The sequence below is a fragment of the Thunnus thynnus genome, chromosome 1, assembly GCF_963924715.1.
Source record: "Thunnus thynnus chromosome 1, fThuThy2.1, whole genome shotgun sequence".
Lineage (NCBI taxonomy): Eukaryota > Metazoa > Chordata > Actinopteri > Scombriformes > Scombridae > Thunnus > Thunnus thynnus.
Genome location: NC_089517.1, coordinates 33,313,840 through 33,338,696, shown reverse-complemented (window position 1 = coordinate 33,338,696; position 24,857 = coordinate 33,313,840). Strand labels below are relative to the sequence as shown.

General features: G+C 40.7%; 1 protein-coding gene across 1 annotated transcript in view; it reads right to left on the bottom strand.

Moving 5' to 3' along the window:
• Positions 1 to 2,546: 2,546 nt before the first annotated feature.
• Positions 2,547 to 24,857, bottom strand: part of adamts18 (ADAM metallopeptidase with thrombospondin type 1 motif, 18) — a 60,580-nt gene continuing 38,269 nt past the window's right edge. The window contains exons 17-24 of the mRNA XM_067596060.1: positions 17,104 to 17,224; positions 16,065 to 16,191; positions 9,665 to 9,869; positions 7,265 to 7,459; positions 5,403 to 5,473; positions 5,111 to 5,276; positions 3,952 to 4,147; positions 2,547 to 3,477 (exon numbers count right to left, since the gene is read on the bottom strand). Coding sequence (XP_067452161.1) covers positions 3,362 to 3,477; positions 3,952 to 4,147; positions 5,111 to 5,276; positions 5,403 to 5,473; positions 7,265 to 7,459; positions 9,665 to 9,869; positions 16,065 to 16,191; positions 17,104 to 17,224 — 1,197 coding nt within the window. The 3' untranslated portion in view covers positions 2,547 to 3,361. The remainder of the gene's footprint in view (positions 3,478 to 3,951; positions 4,148 to 5,110; positions 5,277 to 5,402; positions 5,474 to 7,264; positions 7,460 to 9,664; positions 9,870 to 16,064; positions 16,192 to 17,103; positions 17,225 to 24,857) is intronic.

The window sequence follows — 24,857 nt, the reverse complement described above, 5'->3', positions numbered from 1 at the left end:
CAAATAAAAATACCACTCAGTTTTGTCTCTTTATTTGAGTCTTAGTCTCTTTATTTCTCTGCTGCAGTAATGCTTGGAGTTGATGTGGCTCCCCATGCTAAGATAATCGAAATATGCCATTATGAACCAATATGAATGGGGTAAATTGAATCCCATCTGGAACTGAAAGCAGGATGGAGAAATAGAAATTCTCACATCATCTCAGAAGTAAATTGCTGCCCCACTGAGAGGTAGACATCATAAGCTGGGTTGTTGGGACATACATATATATTGTACAAACACACTCTCTCCCCTTTTATGACACACACACACACACACACACTTGTAAATGCATGAATGCAATCAGCAAACACATGCATCCAGGAAAGAATGCAAAACATGCATTCACCCACACGCATTCAAGTACAGTAAACACACACCTTCACAGCCAACCTGATGCTCAGTGAACATAATATATTTGTGTATGTTAGCCGAGCCATCATATTTGTGTGTATGAGTCCCAGCTTGTGGTGTCTGGCTCACAGCATGCCAGTAAACAGCATGCAGTCGAGACGATGTGGGGACTCCAGGCTCCAGGATTCATGCAGACGGGTTGATTAAAGAGCAATTGCAGCCCCCGCAGTGCGAGAAAGGGTGGCATAATCACCGTAAGAAAAACACTGTTTGGTAGCATAAATCTCAGTACGCTTCAAGTTATGAAAGTTTTGAGAGGGGCAAAAAGTTACCACATGTCTTAAGTTTCCAAGGAGGCTAATGATAATCTAAGCAGATCCCAAATAATGGCCATTGTATGTTTGTTTTTTTTTGGCCTACAATTTTATTGATCTCATCAGTGTCATTTTCAATTGGCAGAAAACTGTTAAAGTAAAACTGTAAAAAAGCTCTGAAACACACACAGCATGCTAACTGGCCAGCACCAAACAGCAGACAAAATTAACGACTAGCTGGAAACAGTGGTGCAGTTTGCAGCTAAAGAGCCAGATATATCCCTCAGGAGTTGGTGGAGACCAAAAGAGAGCTAAAAGAAGAGTGAATATTGGACTTACATTCATCAGATGGCCGAGAACATGAATCTGAATGAAAATTAATGTTGCTCCATGACTCTCCATGTGTGAATTAGCCACTGGTTACCAACACGTTCATTATATGGACTTTATATGTCAGTTTTGTGTTAACAAATTGTTGGGCTTACGTCAAGTAACCCAAAATCAATGAATGCAAGTTTTAACAAGACAATCTGATTTCACATAGGAGCTTTTCAAAGGTGTTCTTAATCACATCATTAAAAAATGACAATATGAGGTAATATGAATTACACACATATGTGTTTTCTCTCTTACAAATTAAATAATACAAGTATGTTTTTACATTATATACAAAGAAAATGGTTGACAAAAATGTTTTTGTATTTATACTTCATTTTATGAAGTTTTAGAATGAATTTTTTAATGAAATATGATAACAGAATCATAGTAGTTTTGAGTTAATTAAAAAAAACACTTATTAATTAATTAGTTAATTGAGTAAATTTCTCTCAAGAGCTAATTGGTTTAGAAAGTGTGTCTATGCTGTGACTGGGATGTGGGTAATATGTATGCAAAATAATATCTGGCTCCAGTTGATACATGACACCAAAATGTAAAAACATGAATAAATATGAATAAAAAATTGTGTGGTTACATAAAAAATATAATTTCACTTAAGCTCAGGGGACATTCTGACATCATTATTCATACCATTATTTTATTATTCATATCATTATTTTGTAGTTTTCACTGATAAGAGGGAATTTGAGCAATTACAGCTCATCTCAAAAAAAATCTTCCCCATTTCAGCATTTGCATACCTGCAGCAAGCACTGATTTGGTGATTTAAAAAAAAAAGCAAAGAAAAAAAAGAAAAGATCTGATATATTTACTGTATTTAAGGTTACTACTGGCAAAATTGTGTTGGAAAGTTTTTTATACATCCAGGTTAAATATAACTGTTCAACAATTTCAACAGCATAATTATATTCCAGCGTACTGTACAGTTAGATCCTGCTTCACATTGAAATATAGTCATTTACATACTGTTGAAACCACAATTACATGTAACCTAAACAGCTAAAAAAAACTTCCACCAAATTTAGCCCAGTTTGAACATTGACTTGACATCTTTTGACCTGTAAATGACCACTTGGCCAAGCTGTCAGACCATTTTTTGCTATTTGGTAAGCGAGTTATTATATTGCTCAAGTATTGGCTGATTAACACCAAACTGAATGCAACTGCGTCATCACATATCTGAAGTCCAACCAGCCCAATCTCTGCCACATCAGAGCTGCATTTTGACCAGACATCTAACACACCTACTCTGTTATCCCTCAACAAGCAAAACCTCTTGCTATCTAGACTGCATCCACGCTCACCCTACAATCATCCTCTTTTCTCCCTCTTCACCCTACTCTGATCTCTCCCAGGCCTGCAGGCAACGCTGCACATTATTCACCTTATTGTGGCTGTAATCGATAGAGACTATGCAGGGAAGAAAAGAAAGACAGGTAGATGATCAAGTTCTTTTACCATAATGATACAGGTGAGATAAAAACGACCACTTACAACGTGACTGGATAAAATGTTTTACATACACAGATTTGCATCTTTTCATAGCGTTAACATGAATGGAATGCGCAGGAAAAAATGTGTCCCGGTATGATTCAGCAGCAGTAAACATAACAAGCGGAGAGTGTGTGAAGGAGAAGTGCAAAGGACATTTGACCATTGATTACTAATGCCTCATATAAAATCTCATTACGTGGATCTACGAGTGACTGCACAATCCTATGGAATATCCAAACATAGAAATAACATATCACAGATCCACTGTACAACTGACAAAATGTAAAATCATATATTACGAACCATAATAAGTTAAATAAAGGCGTATGAAACCAGATGCCTTTAAATATACAACATACGTATAAGCAAGCTAAAAACGCTATTGTCCTTTACTGTTCTCTCGATGGCTTGCACTTTCAGAGGTTTTAAAAGGGACACACTCAACAAAATGACAACAGACAGTATATATTACATCAATGTGTCTTCAGATGCTGTGGTTTGCACTGTCTTTGCAGTTCCAATGTGATCAATGACTTGACACCGCTTTGGCAGATGAGCGTCAGCACCCATATTGCCTTCTTTAAAAAGAAGAGGAGTCTCTCTTCTACTTCTTTACAAAATTCATTAGTCAAGTACTCCAGGAAGACAACACACGCTGTTGAGCACAGTTCTGTGTGTTGTAAGTTATTGCCCCCAAATGGCCTCTGTGGTGTCATTTCCCTCCGATGCCTTTAGCCACACACTCAAGAGGTATCACAGCTCTATGGCCTCTTGCTGGAGCAGGACTTGCAGCACTGCTGTCCATAGAACTTGTGGTTACAAACACCGTGCTGAGGAACCAAGTGGCACCAGCTGAAATGATCCACACAGTGTTCACCTGTAGAGAGAAAACACAGGATGAGGCAAATTTTTTAAAGCAGTTTAATGAAGGGCCGCAACTGGCGATTATTTTCACTTTCGATTGATTGCATTGATTAAATCTAGAAAATGTTTTTTTTTAAAAAACTGGGCCATTTCAATTCTCCAGAATCCAAGGTGAGGTCATCAAGATGATTGTTCTGTCTGACCAACACTCAAATACCCAAAGATCTTCAATTTATTATGATGAAAAACATGACCTGATGGTGCCAGATAAAAACTTTGGGATAACCAATGTTATTAAGATTCATCCTGAGGGGGACATGAGCATGGATGTGTAAAATTTCATTTAATCCATCAAGTAGTTGTTGAGATAAAGTGACTGAGGAAGAGCAAAAAACAGAGAAGGAGCTGTTCCACACACTTCATGTAATTTCAGGGTTATAGGTAAATTAAACAGGATGGATTGTCTTTTTCCCTCGAAGGAATTTACCTTTCAGTGCCGGCCCAGCAGCTGTGACCCGGCCGGGGCGTTGTGGCAGAGCCGGAGGAGCAGCGGGGCAGAAGTGTGTATTGCACGCTCTGGAGGTGACAGGCCTCTGGTGGGGCAGGCAGCCAGCTGCAGGGCGACCTTGCCGGAGACACTGGATGGACCGAGTCTGGACCCCTCCGCCACAGGACACAGAGCACTGAGACAAAGGCACGGAGGCAAGAGAGAAACAGCAGAAAGACAGGATTAAAAAGAAGGGTAGAGTGAGAAGAAGAGAAGTGAGAAGGGGCACAGAGATATAAATAGGAGAAGAAGATCAAATGTTGCAGCGCATGAAGAAGAAGGAATCATCATAAAAGGAGCAGAGGAAGGAGGGGAAAGCATGGAGGAAAAGTCTATGCAGAGACAAAGAACAGATAAAGAAAACAAACATCCCATACAGCATGTACTCGCCCTCCAGCGAGCTGTCAGGAGATATCTTCTCTGGTGGAAACATAGAAGGATCACAAGCTCAAGATCAAGCAGAATAAGACACTGTGCTGTAAGAGGTTGCCCTTAAGACTTTTTGCATAATAGATGATATAACACATAGGCCCCGATAGGCTCTGGAACAGACTCGAGCTTTTGGATTACATCTGAGGCCTATTCCTCATAGCCAGCCACTGTGGGCTCAGAACTAAGCTACGCCTGTGAACTACCACCACCTACACTGTGCAGTCCGCTTCTGAGGTTTTGGGGGGGGAACAAAAGGTATTGGTGAACAAGATCCACTCATGGTCATATGTCTTGTATTGATCAGAGTTTTGGCTCAGACTTCCTCATGCCAGGGCCTCCCAGAAAAAAGGGCCTTTTAAACAAAAATCAATTACGTTGTTCATCTAAAGAAACCCTTTCAGTACATTTTTTTAAGTTTAGAAGCAAAGCAACTGATCACACATTGAATGATGGTGCTAATATCTATATCTTTCTCTAACCTTCCATACACAACCACCAAAGTTCCACACTTAGGTCACATGCTGAGCTATCTTCATGACAACACAGCAAAGTCCATCTTCTGAGGAGATATGTTTAAAAGTTCAGGAATAAGCTAGTAAGTTGACCTTGACGTAAAAAAATTTTTCCGTCAAAGTACCAATATAAACTAAAAAATGAGCAGACACACCTGCTGCCAAGGAGAGGAGTACCAGCCTAAGACCACAGCGCTGGAGGTGGTCCTGCCAGGGAGGACCCGGGGGAGCTCCAGGCACGGACCTTGGTTGCAGGCCTGTTGGAGATCCACCAAAGGTTTGGCCATATTCCTGCACCTCCGTATGGGAAACTCCACATACCTGTGTGGGGGGGGACTCAAAATGACTACAGAACATGCAATTTTGAAAACATCCTAAGTTCCTAAGTTTCTGTGCAGATCTATTAAAGCATGAAGGATGTTTTGGTGTGCAGCTGCAGGCACGTACCCTCCCTGTAAGTCTCTCTCTCCGCAGTTGAGCTCTCTCTTCTGGATGCCTGAGCCACAAGACCTGGAGCACTGGAACGGTGCAGGCAGGAGGGACAATTTTAGAAAATGAACTGTGTGCGTGTGTGTGTAATGCAGAAGGTTCCCATAGCAGCAGACACCACACAAGGTCACTTATCGTTGTGGTACTACAGCCAAAATACTAAGTTCTCTACTGAGTCATTTTTCAGTCGTTATTTTAGATGAGCAGACAGTGTATATGTATGTGTGCGGATGTGTTTTTTTCTGAATCCAAACAATTGTGTGTCTCCACAGTGTTTTATATTGCTAGTCTTGTGCTGTGAATTTCTAGCAAACCTGACACTTATACTGACCTTTTTTATTCCATATTCAGCAACTCAAACAGAACAAAGATTACTTTACATCACCCAGGCAAGTAAGAAGATTTTTTTAATGCTACAAGTTGCTTGCAGAACTGATGAATGATGGCCAACATAATGAGCCATGTTGGCCATCAAATACTTCATAAAGACACAAATTCAACATGATTAATCTGTGCAAAATACACAGATTGTTCTCCAGCAAGAGCCATGTAACATGGCTAAGAATATATTCAGAACCTTTTAGTTTTAAGGACACTGATTGTCTTTGTGCTGAGCTAGCACATCTTAAAAATTGTAAGCAAATCCTTGATAGGGTATAATATCTTACAACATAATTTATTGGCATGGATAACCATATTCTCAGGGGTAAACTGGCAAGATTGCTGAGCAAAGCTGGTAAAATAACGTGGGCACTTCAGCAGATTGACCTGCCTCTCCACTATAAGGGAGAAAGATAAGTGGATGTCGACAGCCTGCTATTTGCATATGCTGCCCTATAATTATATTCACTCAGTCTGCATGATCTATATACATGTTGTTTTTTATTGTAGTGTCTATCATAAATATCAGTATAATAAGTGATGTGCCCTGATGGCTGCTTTTAGGACTGTAACAATTATTTATTTCCTTTCTTTTCTTTTTCAAATCATTATCTTATTTTGTCCAACCAATAGTTCAAAACCAATTTACAATTATCAAAATGTGAAAAGAGGTAAATCCTCACATTTCAGAAACTGAATCTTGCACATTTTGCATTTTACTTGATAAATTACCTTAAAACAAAAAAGCAAAAATAATTTATGACAATTTTCTTCCCATCAGCTAACCAATTCATTTCAGGACTTGCTGTTTTGTGTCTGTGTGACACTTTTTCATCCTTCATGGTCCCATGGCTTGAAAAGTACAGTTTAAATTATCTTGATTCCATGTTATTTGGTGATAAAGTATTGAAATTTATTTTATTATTCATTTCATTTGATCTATTTTTTCTTCAACCTGGCCCATCAACTTTAAACATTCCCAACATTTGCCCGTTTTCCTTTCAACAACCTCAGAGAAGAAATGTGAATTTGAGCTGTACTGATTGTTTTTCAGGTCCAGATGAAGTAATAGTCTCTGTCCTCACCCAAAACACATCTTGATGTTGCATTGCATTCTGGTCTATTGAGGGCTGCTGGCTGTGAAAATGCTTTCTCTGTTCTGTGATGGATTTTTTCCTGTATGATTGTAAGTTTTTTGGAAAAGTGGGAACACTCGAAAGATGCCTTTGTATTCATGACTTTGTTTCAGCGTGAGGTGAGATCTTCTACATTTGGAGCAAGCAAAAGAATGGACCAACAAATACAAGGTGCACCATCAAATAATGTTTCTCAAAACAGATTTCCAGTGCTTTAGGGTGGATTTTTCCTCAAAATGATTTGACTGAACACAACACAATTCACTTTTGTTGCTTCTGCTCCTTGAGTTTCTTTTTTCCTACCTCTCCCCAGGAAGTGGGGATCCACTGCAGCTTTTCATTCTTGGGACAGCGCCGCAGAACACAGGTCTCTTGGGCTTTGGGTTTGTGGTGCTGTCTGCACATGCTGTCGGGCACCACCACCGCTTTGGCCCCAGGATCAGTGCTGCGGCAAAACACACTCCGCTTCCTCAGTCCACGGCCACAGGTCTTTGAGCACTGTGAATCAACCAAAAAGGCATAAAACACAGATGACAGAGTCCTAAGGAGGTTTGTGACTTTAATAAGCAAAGGGTTAAAGAGCATGCACAGATTAAAGCATACATGCATTCCCATGTACTGTAACTTAACCTCACGTTGTTTTAACCTTCATCTCTCCTTACATTTAAGCACTAGGCCATATTATCAGAGGTTAAATCCTTGGCACGGACACTGTAAATGCATCTGTAATTGACCACATGGTGGACAAGCAAACAGAAGGTCATCGGTTTGACGACAGCCCATTATGGCCTAACATTAAATACAATAAACCATAACTCGGAGATGAATGTGACCCCAACCCATCAAAGTGTCCACCAACAGCAGATAGTGCTGCTGTAAACTCCACGTGAACTGCAGAGCGATGGACAACAGAGTCAAACTGCTCCGCTGGGACTGACGACCACAGCCGTCCCAGCAGTTTATGCAACCACATCGCATTCATTTATTAAACAAAACACACATACACATCTGTGCTTATCCATCTACATACACAACAACACAAGTACACACACCCCAACCTGCCTCATCCCAGTTGTCCTTTTGTCACAAGGTCCGATTGATCTTTTCAGGGAGACTGGCCTCGTCTCTGCCTGACCGCCAACTGAACTCTCGAATAGTGTTACAAAATAGTCCAAGCGGACAACACGATGCAAGAATTGTGGCTGAATGACAGCTCAGTGTCAGGACTGTACAGTTTGTGCAGGTCACATAAGCTAATCATCCCGGAAAGTTTGACAAATCATCAGATCTGCTGCCAAACCATTAATTTTGTACACAGGAAAATGAGCAAATAAAATCCTGTCTAGTGTGTGATGCACTGAGGTTACTGAGGAACTGGATGAGACCTTTCAGTCATACTTGGTTAACTGCCATAGAATTGAATATCCTAATCAAATGTTGGCTTTACAAAAACACGTTTCCGTGCTGCAAATGAATTCAATCCTGCAAGTCAACATCATATTAGAAGTGATCGTCCAGGAAAACTGTACTTGTTAACATTTTTGTGTGGCTGCTTGGCACATAAAACTGATCTGATTACTATGTGCAGTTAAGTTCATTCTCAGTCAATTTCAAGGTCACAAAAAATGTGAATGTGGCTCTTTTTTTCTGCTCTTTGTGTGTTAAATTGTGATTTTTTTTTCTGTTTGCCACATGTCCAACAGAGGGCGGCAGAGTGTTTGTTTTTGCTTGAGAGACATCTGACAGTTTGTCTAGGAAAGTCTGTGAGTGTGTTTGTGTGTGTGTGTGTGTGTGTGTGTGTGTGTGTGTGTGTGTGTGTGTGTGTGTGTGTGTGTGTGTGTGTAGCTCCTCTCAGACACCTGCATCTTTCTGTCATGCAGATGTCTTAACATGTCACCATGTTTCAGTTTAAGGTAAAGCCGGTGAAGCTCTACATGACTTTCAGCCGATTAAGTTAATTGTGACAGAGAGCACACATAGCTGTCAACCCCCCGACAGGAAAAACAGTGACTTCAAAACAAAGACAGAAGAGAGGAAGATAAAGTATCATCAACATCAACTGAAACCTATTTTCTTATAAAACTCTTGTGTCAGCACGTCAACATAGTTCTATGCTTGAAAAGCTAGTATAAAAGTAACTGTAAGCCTTTATCACAGAAGACATTTAACATGTCACAACAGAAAAAGCACAGGTGTAAGTAATAAAATTAATGATGGATGAATTCCATTCAGCTGCTTCAGTTTCAGGGTCCTGGTACTGTGCTTGCTGGCTCACTGTCACACTGTCAGCACACTGTCATGGCTTACTGAGACACTTGAATAGAACGTCCTTGTTGAGTCCTTGTTGAGTCCTTGTTAATGTTATTAGTAACACCTGTGCTTTTCCTACTATGACATCAAAATGTCTGCTGTAAATAAGGGCTACTACAGCTAGATAAATAAAGACAAATGACTTGTATCTTATTTGTATACAATATAGCCCCAAAATAAAGATTTTTTAAAGTTGTACGTGACAAGATCTGCATCAATTTAGAATCAAACATTAGACTTTGGATAGAGTACTTATAGCTTCAAACATCATACTGATTATTACTGTAAGAAGTCTTTTTTCTTTTGTCTTTTTAAACAAGAAAATTATAAAATGTTCTGTCTAAAATTATCACCCTGTAGTGAGTTATGTCATGTGTCTGTGGATGAACCCACCTGTGACCAGGATCCGGTGCTCCACTCGGGCGGACAGGCCTGGGTGTGGCAGGGCTGGACCTGGGCTGGAGAGATGACAGGGCACAGGGAGTGTGCCACCACCTCTTCCCTCTGATAGGTCACCTTCCTCAGGCAGCGCAGTGTCCTGGTCTGCTGACCTCCTCCACATGACCGACTGCACGACCCCCAGTCTCCTGTCGCCCAACTGTGTGTAGAGGGAGGCCCAATATGTTACAAAGGGTTAACAGTCATCAGTGAAGGATAGTATGTATAAAATGCAACATCATACATGCATGCATTTGCACACACAGTATATGGAGCTACTATAGAGTAAACTCAGCCTTTGTCATCAGGATACCAACCACATGACTGAGCTCCTAATTAGGACACCCAACCACAGGTCCAAACTCTAATCTGCTGTACTTATTTTGGGCCCAAACACACGCACAGAAAATCGTAATTTTACCCTAAATTACCAGTGATTACTATCACACCAAAAAATACTTATTATTAAGTGGTTAAAAGCTCCAAATGGAAAAAGAGCTATGACTTTCCTTGCTTTTCTTAAAAGTTGTGAAACCAGGGCACATTAAAACCCAGACCTGCTTCTTTTAACATACTTAAAATATTTTGTACATTGATCTTTGTCAGTGCACAAATTGGTAGTTGGGGACAAAGAAAACACACAGGCTGGAGTATATATTCCTTTGGAACCAAACTTCTAAACATGAAAACCATATTGTATATACAACTCTCCATAACAGCTTTCCCAGGTCTCCAGGGCCAACCGCAATATACAACATACAATAAGGCTACAGACAGATGTGGACAGCAGTCCCTTTCTCCTCTCTTTTGTCCTTTCTTGTTCTCTTCATTCCTCTTTTCACTTCTCCTTTCACCTGTCCTTTCTCCTTCCATCATCTTATTTCTAATCTCCTCTCTTTTTTCCCATCTTTTGTGCCTCTCCCATCCTCTCATCTCCTTTAGTGTCTCTGAAATCCCGCTTTGCCACTGATGAAAGCCTACTGCTGCTTCTGAAATAGCTTCTGTCTTGGCATCGGGGCTGAAGGGGGAGATTACAGCAAATGAGTGGTCTGACAACCACAGGCTTAGAAGAGGGAGATGGAGAGATGGGCAGATGGCTCAGTCCAGTTCTGAGACGACATGCTACCGCAAAGACCATTCCTCCATGCCGCCGACCTGCTGCAGGGGAAGAAAAATGCTTTCATTCTCTTTCAAACCCCGCAGACAAATGAAGCAGCAGGACTAAACTGCAATTTGGAAATGGGAAAGATGTGAACCATTGGGACCCGAAAGCATCGGTTTGGATTTTTGGCTTGGGGACTGTTTGCTTTTTTTCCCTCTGTTTTCCCTGGCTTATAAATAACAATATATCATTGGGGATAAGTGGCTGAAGTGCCACTCCGCTTCGCTGCAAACCGCCACTGACCTAGCTGTAATTTGTATCTCTGAAATGTTTCAATAACTGACATATTTTGAGGTATAAGATTGCAATACTGCAGAGGAGTTTCTGAGAAGCTCGCCCTTGCATTTTTAGTCAACCTACTTGTATGGCTGCAGACCAGTTACCACTAATGAATGAACTTTTATTCTTAACCTAATATTGAATTTGATTGGAGGCCAGCGGTTCTTCTTGAGTTTTTCTGCATTATTATATACCAAAATAACCACCTTTGCCAAACAGGTTGCCATATTTCTGCAAACCAAGACTCATAGCAAAATGACGAATTTTTTTTAAACCCACGTTTTTACATTTTTACATTTGTGTGGTTTTGTGTACTTAAGAGATTTCCCGTCTCTACTCATTTTGCTAGGAAAAAAAAACATCTTTACATTATTTCTTTTCTAAGCACTTCACTCCAAAATGTCCACTGGATGTCTCAACTGGCTCTGACATTTGCGTTCCTTTCTTTGAATTCTTTATAATTTTGGTATTTGGTCATGTTGGGACTACTGTTGCACTCAGAGAGTTTCTTTGGATGCAAGCGTGCTCCGATTGCTTGTACAAATCTAAATCTGCTTAGAGTGAAAAGTTGGACTCTTAAATTTAGATTGATTAAGATTAGATGTCATTGGTCAGGATGAACAATATGTTATCTGAAGCAACATGTAAATTAAAAAAGCAGTGTAGTTTTATCTCAGTATTTGAAGCTGTTGTTAACTCACAACACAGATTGAACGTTACCCTAGTTTTAATGTTCTATTTTTAAATTCATTTATTTAAATTTGTCTTGGGTGCAAACAATACAAATAAATCTGGTATTGATTTGTTTTGCAATCACTTTCCATTCATGTTCATTATATGCACTTGTGTAGTACTTACTTCCCCTTATTGCATGCTTTCTCTCATCTACCAGTTGAGTTGAAAAATCTCTTTTCTTCTTCTGATTGGTTTTCTTTGTTTCCATTTCTATTTCTCCTTCTCCTTATTTGGCATTCCTATTATACCTTTATACCATATATATTAGATTGTTGTTCATTTCACATGGTAATAAATTGATACTGGAAATGTTACTTTCACACATTTTTTTGGCTCTGAGTAGCTACGTCTGCTCTATATCCGCTACATGTATGCTTAATACATGTGATTAATCATGTGAGTGACTTGTGAGCTGCTTTTAAATATTACTCTTACACTTTGTTGTGAGTAAGAGTAAGTTGCTTGATAAATGTTATATTCTTCACTTTCAGCGAAGAACTTTTTTACTCTGTGTTGAATACAGGGTTAAATAATACCCTTGTCATCCTGTATATCTTCTCTGGCACAGATGCAACATGTCTCACTTTGATTTGTCTACATTTGCCACTGCATGATGCACACAGAGAAAACCCCGACCTGCGGTAAGTGACTCTACAGATGGCCTCCATCAAGAGAAAGAGCAAAGTAACTTCAAACAGCAGAGGGATGGAACTACAGAGGAAGAGAAGATAGAGGGGCAGAGGGAGGTGGGGATAGGGGCTGGGTACAGGGGGAACACAAGACAAACTTTTAAGAAAACCTATAAGATATGGTCATATCTCCTCCTAACTGCATGCTGGGCTGGGAGACTGAACTGACTTCTTAAAATTCTCCTTGCATCTCCCGTTTATGCCTAGAAACTGCTGCAATACCACAGTCAAGCAACCCCGTTTTCCCTGACAGGCTCATAGCAACATGGGGAGTGAAGCAAAAGGGGGTATATGTGAGGGGGGGTGTTGGGTTTGACTGGCTCTGTATGGCTAGACTGGCTGGGCCCTGTGGGAATCTTGCCGTCTCTGCACAATAAAACATGGATAGGCCTGTCAGCGCCCGAGATACACACAGCAGAGATAAGCAGCCACTTTTACATTCCCCCTCCTGTCAGACATACACACACGCACACACACACACGGAGCACAAATGCATCCCACCTCATTGTCAATTTTCCTTTTCTCTGTTGGGCTCTTGAATGCGTGCCCATACATCCTGGAGGTCTTAATGCAGTCATTAAAGCTTTCATGCTGCTCACTCAACTCAACTTTCTTCCTGTGCAGCGCCCATAAATTGGCCCGTACACACTACCAGCTGAGAAATGGTGTCAGCTACTGTATAATAAGATCCATGGGTGTCAAACACTACTTATTTTCCTGAATGGACAACCTGCACTGATGTTATTTATTTGGGCTGTACCATTTCCTTCACTCAAACAAAAGGGGGGGAGGTCAGGACACGCAACAAGGCTGTTTAATACCTTTCGCCGAGATAAGAGAAATGGTATGCCCAAGATTAGGGGCAGGAAATGTCCTCTCGGGTGGTGGGAAACTTAGTGAGAAACAGAGGCTGTATGTTGGAGGTGTAACCGATAGCTGCCTGGTTTGTTCAACCCCTGACACTGGAGAAAGTTCAGTCTGGACTTATTGCAGCATGGCTGATGGTGGACAAAATGAACTTAACATCAGACACAAGCTTGTCGGCTTGTATTTCTATTTTTACCTCATGGTTTGGATTCCTAATACATTATTTCAGCATCATACATTTGAAAAATGTGTGTGCATCCCCACTGTAAATGTGCAAACCGCCCCGTGTGTGTGCATTTGTGTGAGTGTGTGTACTCTCTTTGAACCCAAGACACGGTTCCCTGCCTGTTCTTTGGAGCAGTGCTGTAAATCAAGCTAGCTCCAGTTCCCTCAGCCAAAGGCCTACATAGGAGAGAGGCCATTTATTCAGTGCTGTTTCAACTTGTTACTCCACTGCACTTTAGCCTGGTTTCCTCCTTTGCTTGCTGCACCGGTCCCTGAATGCACACACTTCTTTAAAAATGCATGCCATTAAGCACAATGTCTAGACAACAGAGATAAAACATGGGCATGATCTTGCTTCAGAGTGAGACAGGAAGCTCTGTCTGTAGGGAGATGAGAATGTATGAAAGGGATGATGATACTCAAGTGTTGGCTAAAGTAAAAGGTCCATTCAAAACTTGGAAACGTCATCTTGTATTTGCTTCAGGACAAAAACAGTCACTAAGTTGGTTGAGGCTTATGTCTCTGGGTTAGATTGAAATAAGATGCTTCTCACAGGGTCATAGCCAGGATTTCAGAAATACTGAGGTCCCAAGTCCAAATTTCCAAACAAAACCTCACCCATCTAAGAAAAGGAAAGGGATCACCAAAGTCACTGCTACCTTTTTATATCCTGCTTACCATCAGCATTTTACCATTATGATTGTGAGCATGTTAGCACGGTGACATTAGCAATTAGATCAAAGCATTGTTGTGCCTAAGTACAGCCTCACAGAGCCACTAGTATGGCTGTAGACTCTTAGTCTTATTTGCCAAAAAATAGTAAAATGTTAATGTCCGTGTAAAGGAAAATAAGAGATTATACATGTTAGAAAATAATTGCTGAAAACATGTGAAAAGACTGTGAACTATGTAGTACTGAATTGCGGAGTCTTAAACTGTTTTTCACCATTTCTGTGTTCAGGATTTTTTTGGGCAGGCCTGAAATGGTGGCTCAATGACATAGAGGGGTTACTAGCATGACCCCTATAACCCCACATACTCATAGTTACTATAAAAATAGCCAGCACTGGCTGCCGCCCATGGCTTCGGCTTCAGCACCGGCTGTGCGGTCGGGAGGACGGGTAGAATCAACTGACGTGGCGCCGGCAGCAGCTGACACCGGCCACCACCCGTGGCTTCAGCTTCGGCACTGGCTGTGCGGCTGGGAGGTCCCCCACCAGAGGGAGAGCATTCGCCGGGCAGCACATCACAAAAAAGCAAAGCGTGAGAGGCAATTGCCCTAAGGGTGACGGCCACAATAAAGCCGCCAAGGACGTTTCAGCAGAGAAGTGAGTAACATTAAGTGCACCAAACTCCACTGAAAAAAAAACGACAATTTAATATAACGATGATTGGTGATGGATCACTTGTTAACTAGTCATTTAAGTTACATTTTTATTGAAACAAGTCTACATTTACATACAGAATATGTGCTGAATTAAAGTGGCTCCTAATGTTACTTTTAAAATATGATCCATGTTGCTTGCCTTACACCTACAAACAAGGCCTATTTTAAATTGTGTATTTTTATATGGGAGTTTGGTATATGCGTTGTTAACTCAGATTCCCAGAAATATTACTGAGGGTATGACCTTGGTGACCCCATTTGTAGTAGCTACAGCTGAAGCCAGAGCTGGGACTACAAGCTTTAGTGTAATTTGAATAACTGAATTGTGATTAAGATAATACATTCTTAAAACGAGTGTCAGATACTTCACAGTAATTACAAGAAATAAAAAACTTTTTGCAAATTTTAAACCTCTCTCTTCTGGGTTCAACTACTGGTTAGGACTTTTCCACACTAAGGCATTTCAGATTAATCTATAATGGTCTGCTTGTCAGCCACTCTGGAAGATGTTCACATTAAGCGGAACAAAGATGGACATCAGTGACATGAAGACAAGAAATAATTACATGATTTTGTCATGATAGCGTGATTAAAATCCGTTTGACACTTAGATGGACATACAGCTGGAGAGAGCACTACAGTGCAATAAGTGCAATAAATAGAGACTAATGCAAAAAGACAGAAGACAGGGAGGACTTTCATGTGTTTTCTCTAAAAGGAAAATGGGAGAAAAAGGAGGAAAAATTAGAGAGTGCGAGGATGGGAAGAAGAGAAGAACACAGGCTGAGCAGAGTGGTGGCTGGCCACAGCAAATGGACCACAGGCAAACTCTAGACTGCTCAACCACGGTGTGTGTGAGTGTGTGCGTGTATATGCCCGTGTGTGTGCCTGTAATAAAAACAGCGCCTTAGGTTCCTGAAAATTTGGCAACATAAAGACCCATGCCACATATCCCACAACCAAGTGTACACCAAGAAATGTACTGACCCACACACAGACAGCAGCACTTACTATGCAGGGCAGGGCTGTGTGTTGCAGAGATGGGAGCCCAGCGTTGGTCTAGTGTGGGGATTACACATGGTGGAGTTGACCTGCACCTTCTGGTCCTGCAGACAGATAGCCTTGGTGGAAATACGACCTGAAGGAGAGACAGGCAGAGAGAAAGAAAGAGAGGGAGAGTTTATGTAGTTCTTGCAAGCAATTTGACATGTTCGGCTTTCATGCCTGCAACATGGAACTCAAAATTGTTTATTATTACTTTAAATTTGATTCCTCTTTCAGACTATATTTGAAGCCAGAAAGAGATGGATGGAGATCTCTGTGTTAGCTCAGTCTGTATATCTGCCTGCTGGCTGTTGCGGCCCCTTGAGACAAGGAGAGTGGAGTAACAAGGACCACAGTCAGACAAACACACTCCATCCACTGACAAGTAAGCAGGGAGGGCTACTCTGAGTCTTTGGGGACCAACAGAGTCAGAACTTCTCAGTTGACAAAGGTGCTTTTCATTAGCCTTAACACACTTCCTGAACCACACTGTAGCAGAAGGGAATTTTGCACAATACAAAGACAAATACAGGCACAAACATTCAGATAAAATTTTAGACATATGCACATAGAGTACACATTTAATTCTTATCATGTTTGGCACGTTTGTTCTCACACAGCACATGCAATTTACAGTGATAAAAATGGAAGATTACCATTAAAAAATGGGCCCTTCAGATAGAGGTAGACAAAAGCAGGCTTCTCATTTCTTGCCAATGACAGCTAATTTTGTCGGCTGAAATGACAACCTCTGGCAGATTTTATTAGTCGTAGGTAGCTGCTAGCCTCTGGCTGACTTTTTTATGTTTCCAGTTTACTGGTTTTAAAACTATAATCTTGTGCCTAGTTAAGGTTTCTAAGCTGTGACTGGACAATCGTTCAGTGAAGGGGTTTAGCAAACGGTCAATTAATGTGCACAACACAGTACACACACAGAATTCTTGTGGTTTATTCCCTCAAACACACATGTATAGGCCTACATACAAACACGAACACACAGTCTCACCTCCAGCACAGGGAGCAGAGCAGTCAGAGCGTACCACACCCCAGCTGTAGTCAGGTTTCCTCTCAGTGCGAGGCAGAGTGTATTCCCACACCACACCCGGGTTCTTTCCCTGCAGGAGGATCTGTCAGGCAACGACACAGTCAGTCAGAAATGTGTCACATTCTGTACATAGTCTGTTTTTTAACCTTTATTCATCCAGGGAAAGCATACCGAGCATCACCCTGTTTTACATAAACATCAGACTGTCAAAGAGTTATCCACTAAAACCACCTTTTCCCTGGATGCTTTGGGGATTCAGAACAGCAACTTTCTCCGTCTAATCTCTAGGCTACTGGTATATACTGAAATGTGAGGAATCATGTCATGTTCACATATCAATCATAAAACACAATAGAGGCCTTTAACGCATACTAATGGTCAGCAAGTGCAACCAAGGGAGTTGTTGGGAACATTTCACTGGTGGTCAGTGGTCAGTGTTCTTATTCACTTCTTCAACTTTTCAGCGAGCGCATAGGGCTGCATCTAATAATTATTTTCAATACTGATTAATCTGTCATTTTTTACAATTAATTTCATTATTCATTTTTAGCATGTCAGGAAAGAGTGAAAAATGTTGTCATACCAACAGAAAACAAACCCAAAACTCACAGATATTGAATTCAAAATGGTAGCAAATAGAAAAAAACAGCAAATCTTCACATTTGAAAAGCTGGAACTAGTGAATGTTTGGCATTTTTGCCAATTTGATAAATGACTGAAACAATTAATCAATTATCAAAAGTGTGGTCAAATGATTTTTTTGTTGATTGATTAATCAATTAATGAATCAACTAATTAATTCGGCACGACAGAATTAAATAACTCTGATTGAAGGGCTGTCTATTATGGACTAAAGGTACCACTAGTGACCACGTGGCAAGATACTTCAGTCATTTAGTTCCCACTAAGCTGTTGCTCAATGCTATCCACTAACCAGAAGGCTCTAGAAACATTAAGAAATACTTTTTTCCCTCTCTAGTCCAAACTGGCTGACCACACTATTATAAGGTCACTTTATTTGGGCAGTACAGTGCACATATGAGGGACAATTTCCATTTTCTTTCAAGAGTTTGCTCCTTTTTACCACATCCTCTAAACTGACTGGTGATTCTGAGTTACCTTTTTTGCAACCGAGATTTATTTGGACATTCAAGTCAAGCAGAGACTAACGGATGAATGAAAGCAGACATACCCATTACAGGAGAAGCATCAGGCTATCATTAAAGCAACCCCATGAGGATTCACTGCTATGGTGAGGAATTTTGTTTGAGACGCAAACTCAGGTACTCAGGTTAGAGTGTGTCATTTTAAACCATTTCAAAACAGTGCGGTGGATTGTGTTCAATATAGTTATGTCTCTCTTACAGCCTAACTCGGTTTAGTTCAGCTTGGGTGGGTATTAATCCTCCATCCATTTGGCAAATTGTGTTATGTCCAACTGTCAACTTCCAGTCCAATACCTGACAAACATATCAGTCTATCAATATCTGCAATAACGAGCTTTGACAAGTGTATTTTCTTTGGGGTAAGTCCTACAGTACAAAAGAATCCACCATCAACCATCCAACTTAGAAAGCCAAGTACCTCCTGGGTCCGATCCACATTCAACAGTCCTGGGGCGCTTCCACTGACTGGACCAATCACCTTCTGCTGCTTGTTAACTATTCCATGTGTACAGTCAGCCCAGTATCAAAAAGGAGACAAAAATTGCTTATCTGGAGAGGAGCAAGAAGACGTCTATTGTGAGACAAACACATCTGTATATTTAGTTAAAGTACCTGCAGAATTGTTAACAGCTGGATGGAAAAACCCACGTTGCACCATGTGGGCATGTGTAGATTCTCCAACAGAGGCAGGCACATTAACATTCACATAATGTTCCACTGAAACAAGTTTATCTGCTTATGTGAGCTGTTATCTGTTGTGATGTCATTCAAAACTCAGCAAAAGCTTGAGTTTAATCACACTGAATTAGGCTTGCTTGCTAAAACCTGCTGTGCATATTATTCTACACTGAGAGAATTTTATGTAAATCTGAAAGAAAGTGCATTCAAGTGCAGAAATAGACAGCCTGTTAATTTTGTTCACACCATCAAGTGCTGATAATATTGCCTAAATCCAAAGATTTGATTAATTCTACAAAAGGCTAACTGTGCACTGTCTTCTAGAGTCCATCACCATCAATTACTAATGGCCACCCGAGTCCTAATCTTGCCTAATAAACAAACCATAAACCATCAGGTTCTGTCTAATATGCCTTAAGATCAAATGCAAACTTTTATTAGAAAGTTACCAAGCTACCTTTCTCAGTCACATTACTGACGTGTTATTGGCCATCAGCCACAAGGCCAAGCCACAGTTTAACATTTGTTTCTCACTGTCTCAGGCTGTGGCCCCTCTAAATTTGAGGATGTTTAGCCTAAAATGATGAAATTGTGGTCCTGGCCTCTACTAAACTTCATAAAAACTGGCAACACTTTAACACCCACACTTCCTGTGCGGATAATATCCACCCCAACCAACACAATTCCATTTGCCACAAAACAACTGCTACCACTAACCACACCGGGACTTTATGCTTATCCAAGCAAACCAACTCTTACCAACATTCTTGTTCTTTCACCAAACAATCACCAGTGATGTGAACCAACAGCTATAAAAACAATGTTCAGCAGACCTTTTTTGGGTAATCCCTTTAATAGAGGACCTACACATCCTTGAAGCCTTGATGTTTTCTAAATAACTGATCTCCCTTTCTGAAGTCATCCACAATGTTGAATACACCCAACCAACCACAGCGTTAACATTGTCTGCCAGGAGAGACACTAACTTTCAAACAATAATTTCAGACATATCCAAACCTGTCTCCTCTCCAGTTGTTCAGTCTGGGACAAATGCAGCCAAAGCTCATTCCCTATCTGACAATGAATCACCAAACCCAGTAAGAACAAAGATAAATATTCTATCTGCCCAAACCGCCCAAACCAACAATACCAAAATCCCAGAGTCTTGTCAGTCACAATAGCAATGATGACTTCACGCTTTTTCCAGCTACCCAACAGCTCCTTAATATTGTATCATGGATAGGACTCACACTGGTCTTGTGAAATTCTTGGGAGTCAAAGTAAATGAATGGCAGCACCAAAATACTGCCGTGATGTTAGTCACAACACATAAAAATCTACCTAAGCTCTGTAGCCATCCAGGGACTGAACCTGATCTGCACTGACAACAAACTGCAGTGAATACTGCGTGTAGAGGTAGGATGCAAAAGTGACTCCATGAGTTTAAATGCTCTTTAATTAGTTGCTTGTACTCCACTTATTATGTGATTTTAAAAATTGTGTCAATAGTTTCCATTTTCAAGTTAAATGGTATAAGAGGAACATTCATAAAGTTGGGGAACCTGCAGAAACTTTTTTTTTCAAGAAAGTTGAATTGGTGCAGTAAAGGCAAAGATATCCTGAGTTTTAGTCTTAAGCTCAAACTCCAAAAATGCTGAATCCTATACTTCCCATGATGCAACTCAATAGCTTCTTCTATTAGACTCGGCGCCCCAAGTTTGTAAAGCAGGGTTATTTTCTAAGACTTTACAAAGCTCCTCTAAAGCCACAGAAGACACTGAGCAATTATTTTCACATTGACTGAGTAGCACTCCTCATGACAAATAAACTAATCTTCATGTGAAAATGGAAGGAGTGCCCCCTTAAAAATAACCCAGTTCACACACAAAGAGCTCTTGTGGCAGCCATGTGGCAGAATAAAACAATAGATCCTTAGTTATTAATGTACATTATAGTATTCAAAATAACTAGATCAGACCAAAAATTCACCATAAAATTGAAAAAATTGAAAGTTGAAAGTTTGATAAATAAAATAGTCAGTTAGCCTCTATTAAGAAAATGTAGGCACATGAGCATAGTAAGAAAAAACTACAGCTCTACAACTCACTATCCTGTCAGTTTAAATACATGATCATAAATATATCTTCAAACTTTAAAGGTTGAATCAGTGATTCTGGGAAAAGATCATCCAATACAGTTTTTGTCAAATTCAGCTAATATCTCCTCATGGTCCACCAGCTTTCCGTTCTGTGTGCGCTGAAAAAAAATCTGGTGTTCATACACAGCACTGGCTCTGTAAATGGGGAACAAACAAAGTGGCTCGGAGCAAGCCACACATTATTATTCCAGCCAATCAGCAGGGGTTGTTTGTGCTCATGCACAGGACAGGGGGAAGTCATCAGAGCAGCTGTCTGTGGGAGGACATGACAGTCTCCTGTCTCCAGCACCGGCTGAACGGTGGGAAAGAGAATGGGGGAAAGAGGGGCCCTGTCCAATTCACATAGAAAGTGTTTTCTCATGGAACAGATATGTTTCCATTTTATTAAATGTATCAATCCACACTGAATCCGAACAGTCAGACCCTCCATGTTTTTTACGCTCCGTGTCTGTTTCTGTCACGTTTAGTGAAGCGTAATCTGAGCAGACAGATGTTTAAATCACACAAATATCACGCTGTATCTGTGTTTTGAACTTATTAACCATATCAAAGAATCAATAAATACAAACACTGTCGATTTCTTTCCAACATGCAATCTATTTTAGTTCAGTAAATTTCTGCTGTCAGTAAGCCTGGTGAAGGCAGTTTAGCCGGCCTGAACGCAGGTCGAGTGAGAAGTGGGGAGGCCGCAGAGAGGCGGAGAGTGTGGCTGGACTGTTGTGCTGTGTCATTGCCTTCAGAGTGCGAACTACAGGGGAGCCAGGGGGAGCTTGGCTCCTCATAATAAGAGATGAGCTCCTCTGAAAATATGAGTGGCTATTTTGTGAAATTTTGGGGGGTCTCTAAAATATTGACAATATGCTATTTTTGCCATTAATTTCTATTCTTCTGTATCTTCATCATCATGGATCATGCATAAAATTAGGCTATTATTTATGTATGATTTATGCATGAGGGTGATTCATCACTAATTCACTTTAATTGAGATACCACCAGTATGTTCAAATATCTTTCTCCAGAATTACTGACTCTACCTTAAACCTGCATTAACTGATATTTAGGCCACTTGGGGTGGCACAAACAAGCTGAGAAAACAAGATGTTTTAGCACAGCAACAAGATACAGCTGCACTGAGCTCATTTGACTTCAATTATCCTCTTTTCTTTGGATCTAAGTTCGAAAATTTTTATTGGCAGATGTTTGAGCCCCATAAATGGCTCTTTTTTTGTAATGACGTACAAATATATACTTGTGTTATTTAGGTTAATAGAAAGATCACATCTACTAAAAGAAACGGATATTTCCTTAATTACAGTTCAGGGTGAGGAACCTCTCATGTTTAACTAGTGTGATTGATGTCATCAGACCACAGAGTGTCTTGGTTTACACAACCCAACAACCACACTGCTCATCAAGTCAGATGATGATGATGAATTACAATGCGGCGGACACAGATAACAGTCTCACCTATGGACCCACAATGCTTTGCCCTGGACTGGCATGACCTCACCATGCCATACCACAAAAATGTCAATTCAGGGGGAATAATCCTACTTGGTATCCACAGAGACCTCCGGAGGCAGCCATATGTTATGTCTGTTCCCTCCTCCTCTTGTTAGCTACTTCTTGCCCCCTCCTCCTCCCTTCTCCCCCCAACCAGCTGAGCAGCTGTGCAGATGTGAACACCTTGTCACAGTTTATGCTCACACTCCCCAACATTTGTTTTTCTTTGAGTGTTTCAAGCTGAGTAAGGGTCTGGGTGGGATCAGTGCAGACACCCTCCCCCTCGCAGTTTTTCTGTGACAGCGCCAGTTAAGTAGAATGTGTGAAACAGATGAAGATCAGCAGTGAAAAAAAAAAAACACTCTACCCGCTTTCCTTCATTTGGCGCTTTTCATTTGCAGTTTAAGTCCCTATGCCCTGACCTTAACTTGTCACATCCAAAGAGTTCAATTGCAGAATTCTTAATCTTTTAATCTCACTGCTCCCCCCCCCTTCTCTTTCTCTCTCTATCAACCTCTTTCTCCTTTTTGTAATTACAGGACATACTTACAGAGATTATGCTCATGTCATCTGCAGATCAGCAGCATGCTACCGCCGAGTGCTCTGCTGGACAGATGTATGACTGGGACACGCAGACAAGACTGTCTGCCTTTAGCAAGCTCCTTTTTTCAAAGGATACATTTCAGGTTATTAAAACTTTCACCTTCTTTTTGTGGTTTTGGCCACTGCTTCACCAGAGAAAGTGATGAGGTCTGGGAATATGGTGACATTGGTAAGTCCAACAGGGCAAGAAACAGGGCAAGTAGTCAGAAAATCAGACAGGTTAAGCCAGCTGTATTGCCAGGTTATTTAAATTTTGGAACTAAAATCGAAAGTAAGCACACCCACACATGAACGTGGCATTTGCAATGCAGGTCAAAGGTGAGCCAGGAAGTCTGTCTGAACTTTTCAGTTTCGATTTCTTTCCCAATAGGTTTGACTAATCTCTGAGTTTTTTAAAACCTCCCTGCTAGTCTGAATGCTCATGTTTCTTGCCTCATGTGACTTCTTTTTAGCAACGTTGCCATGTTCCCTGAGCAATTAACTTGGTGACAAAATTGTTATTATTATCAAATGGAACAAAAGGCCCAAAGCACAACAAGACAACCATGCTAGCAGCTCTGTGAAGCTGTACAGGCATGGCTTTGAGCTAAATGCTAACTCTAGCATGGCAGCATGCTCACAATGACAATGCTAACATGGTGATGTTCAGTGTGTATAATGTTTACCATCTTCAGCATCCTATTTTGTCGTGTGAGCATGCTAACATTTGCTAATTAGCACCACCCACAAAGTATAGATGAGGCTGATGGGAGTGTCATTTGTTTGCAGGTACTGGTACTGGGTCTGGGAACCATGAATGTCTGTGCAAAATGTTGTGCTAATCCATCTAGTAGATATTGAGATATTTCTCAGGATAAGTGAAAACTTTGACCTGCTGGTGGCGCTAGAGGAAAGGTAACAGGATGACCAAAGTCATTAGGATTCATCCTCTGGAAACCACAGATATCTGTACCAAGTTTCATGGTAATCCATCCGATAGATGTTGAGATATTTCTGTCTGGACCAAAGTGGTGGACCAACCGACAAACCAACATCCCTCAGGCAATACCACTAGCATGGCTAAAAAAATTGAAGTTGTAAAAGAAACTGAGTTATCCCAAAATTTTCCCACACTCAATGCAGAATGCAGAAATTGCAGAAGCAGAAATTCTTGCAAATTTGCTTAGAAATAACCATGATAGGGTAGGTCTATGTTGATCAAACTGTGTTAAAAATTATGGGGTAAATTATTATATCCTGGACAACCTCTTCTGGGAATGACAATACTAGAAGCTCCGTCTCTGCAAGCATTCATCTTGCACAATGGGCTGTTCAAATGCCAACAACAGCAGCTATTCTGCTAAACTGCCCTCAAACAGAAGCCTCTTTTCTAAAATAGCTCCAAAAACACACAGACATTTCCTGATGGCCCAACAAAAGACCAGCAAAGCACTTTAGAAATATCGCAATGGTATTCCTCCTGGATTTACAGGCCAATCATTCCTGCTTTAACCACAGTATTTCAGTAGCCCAGGGGACTGAGAGGAGACCAGCTTTTACATGACTATCACTTCATCCATGGTGGGGAAAAAATATGTCTAGTCTTCACCTGGTTTCCACTTCTGTTT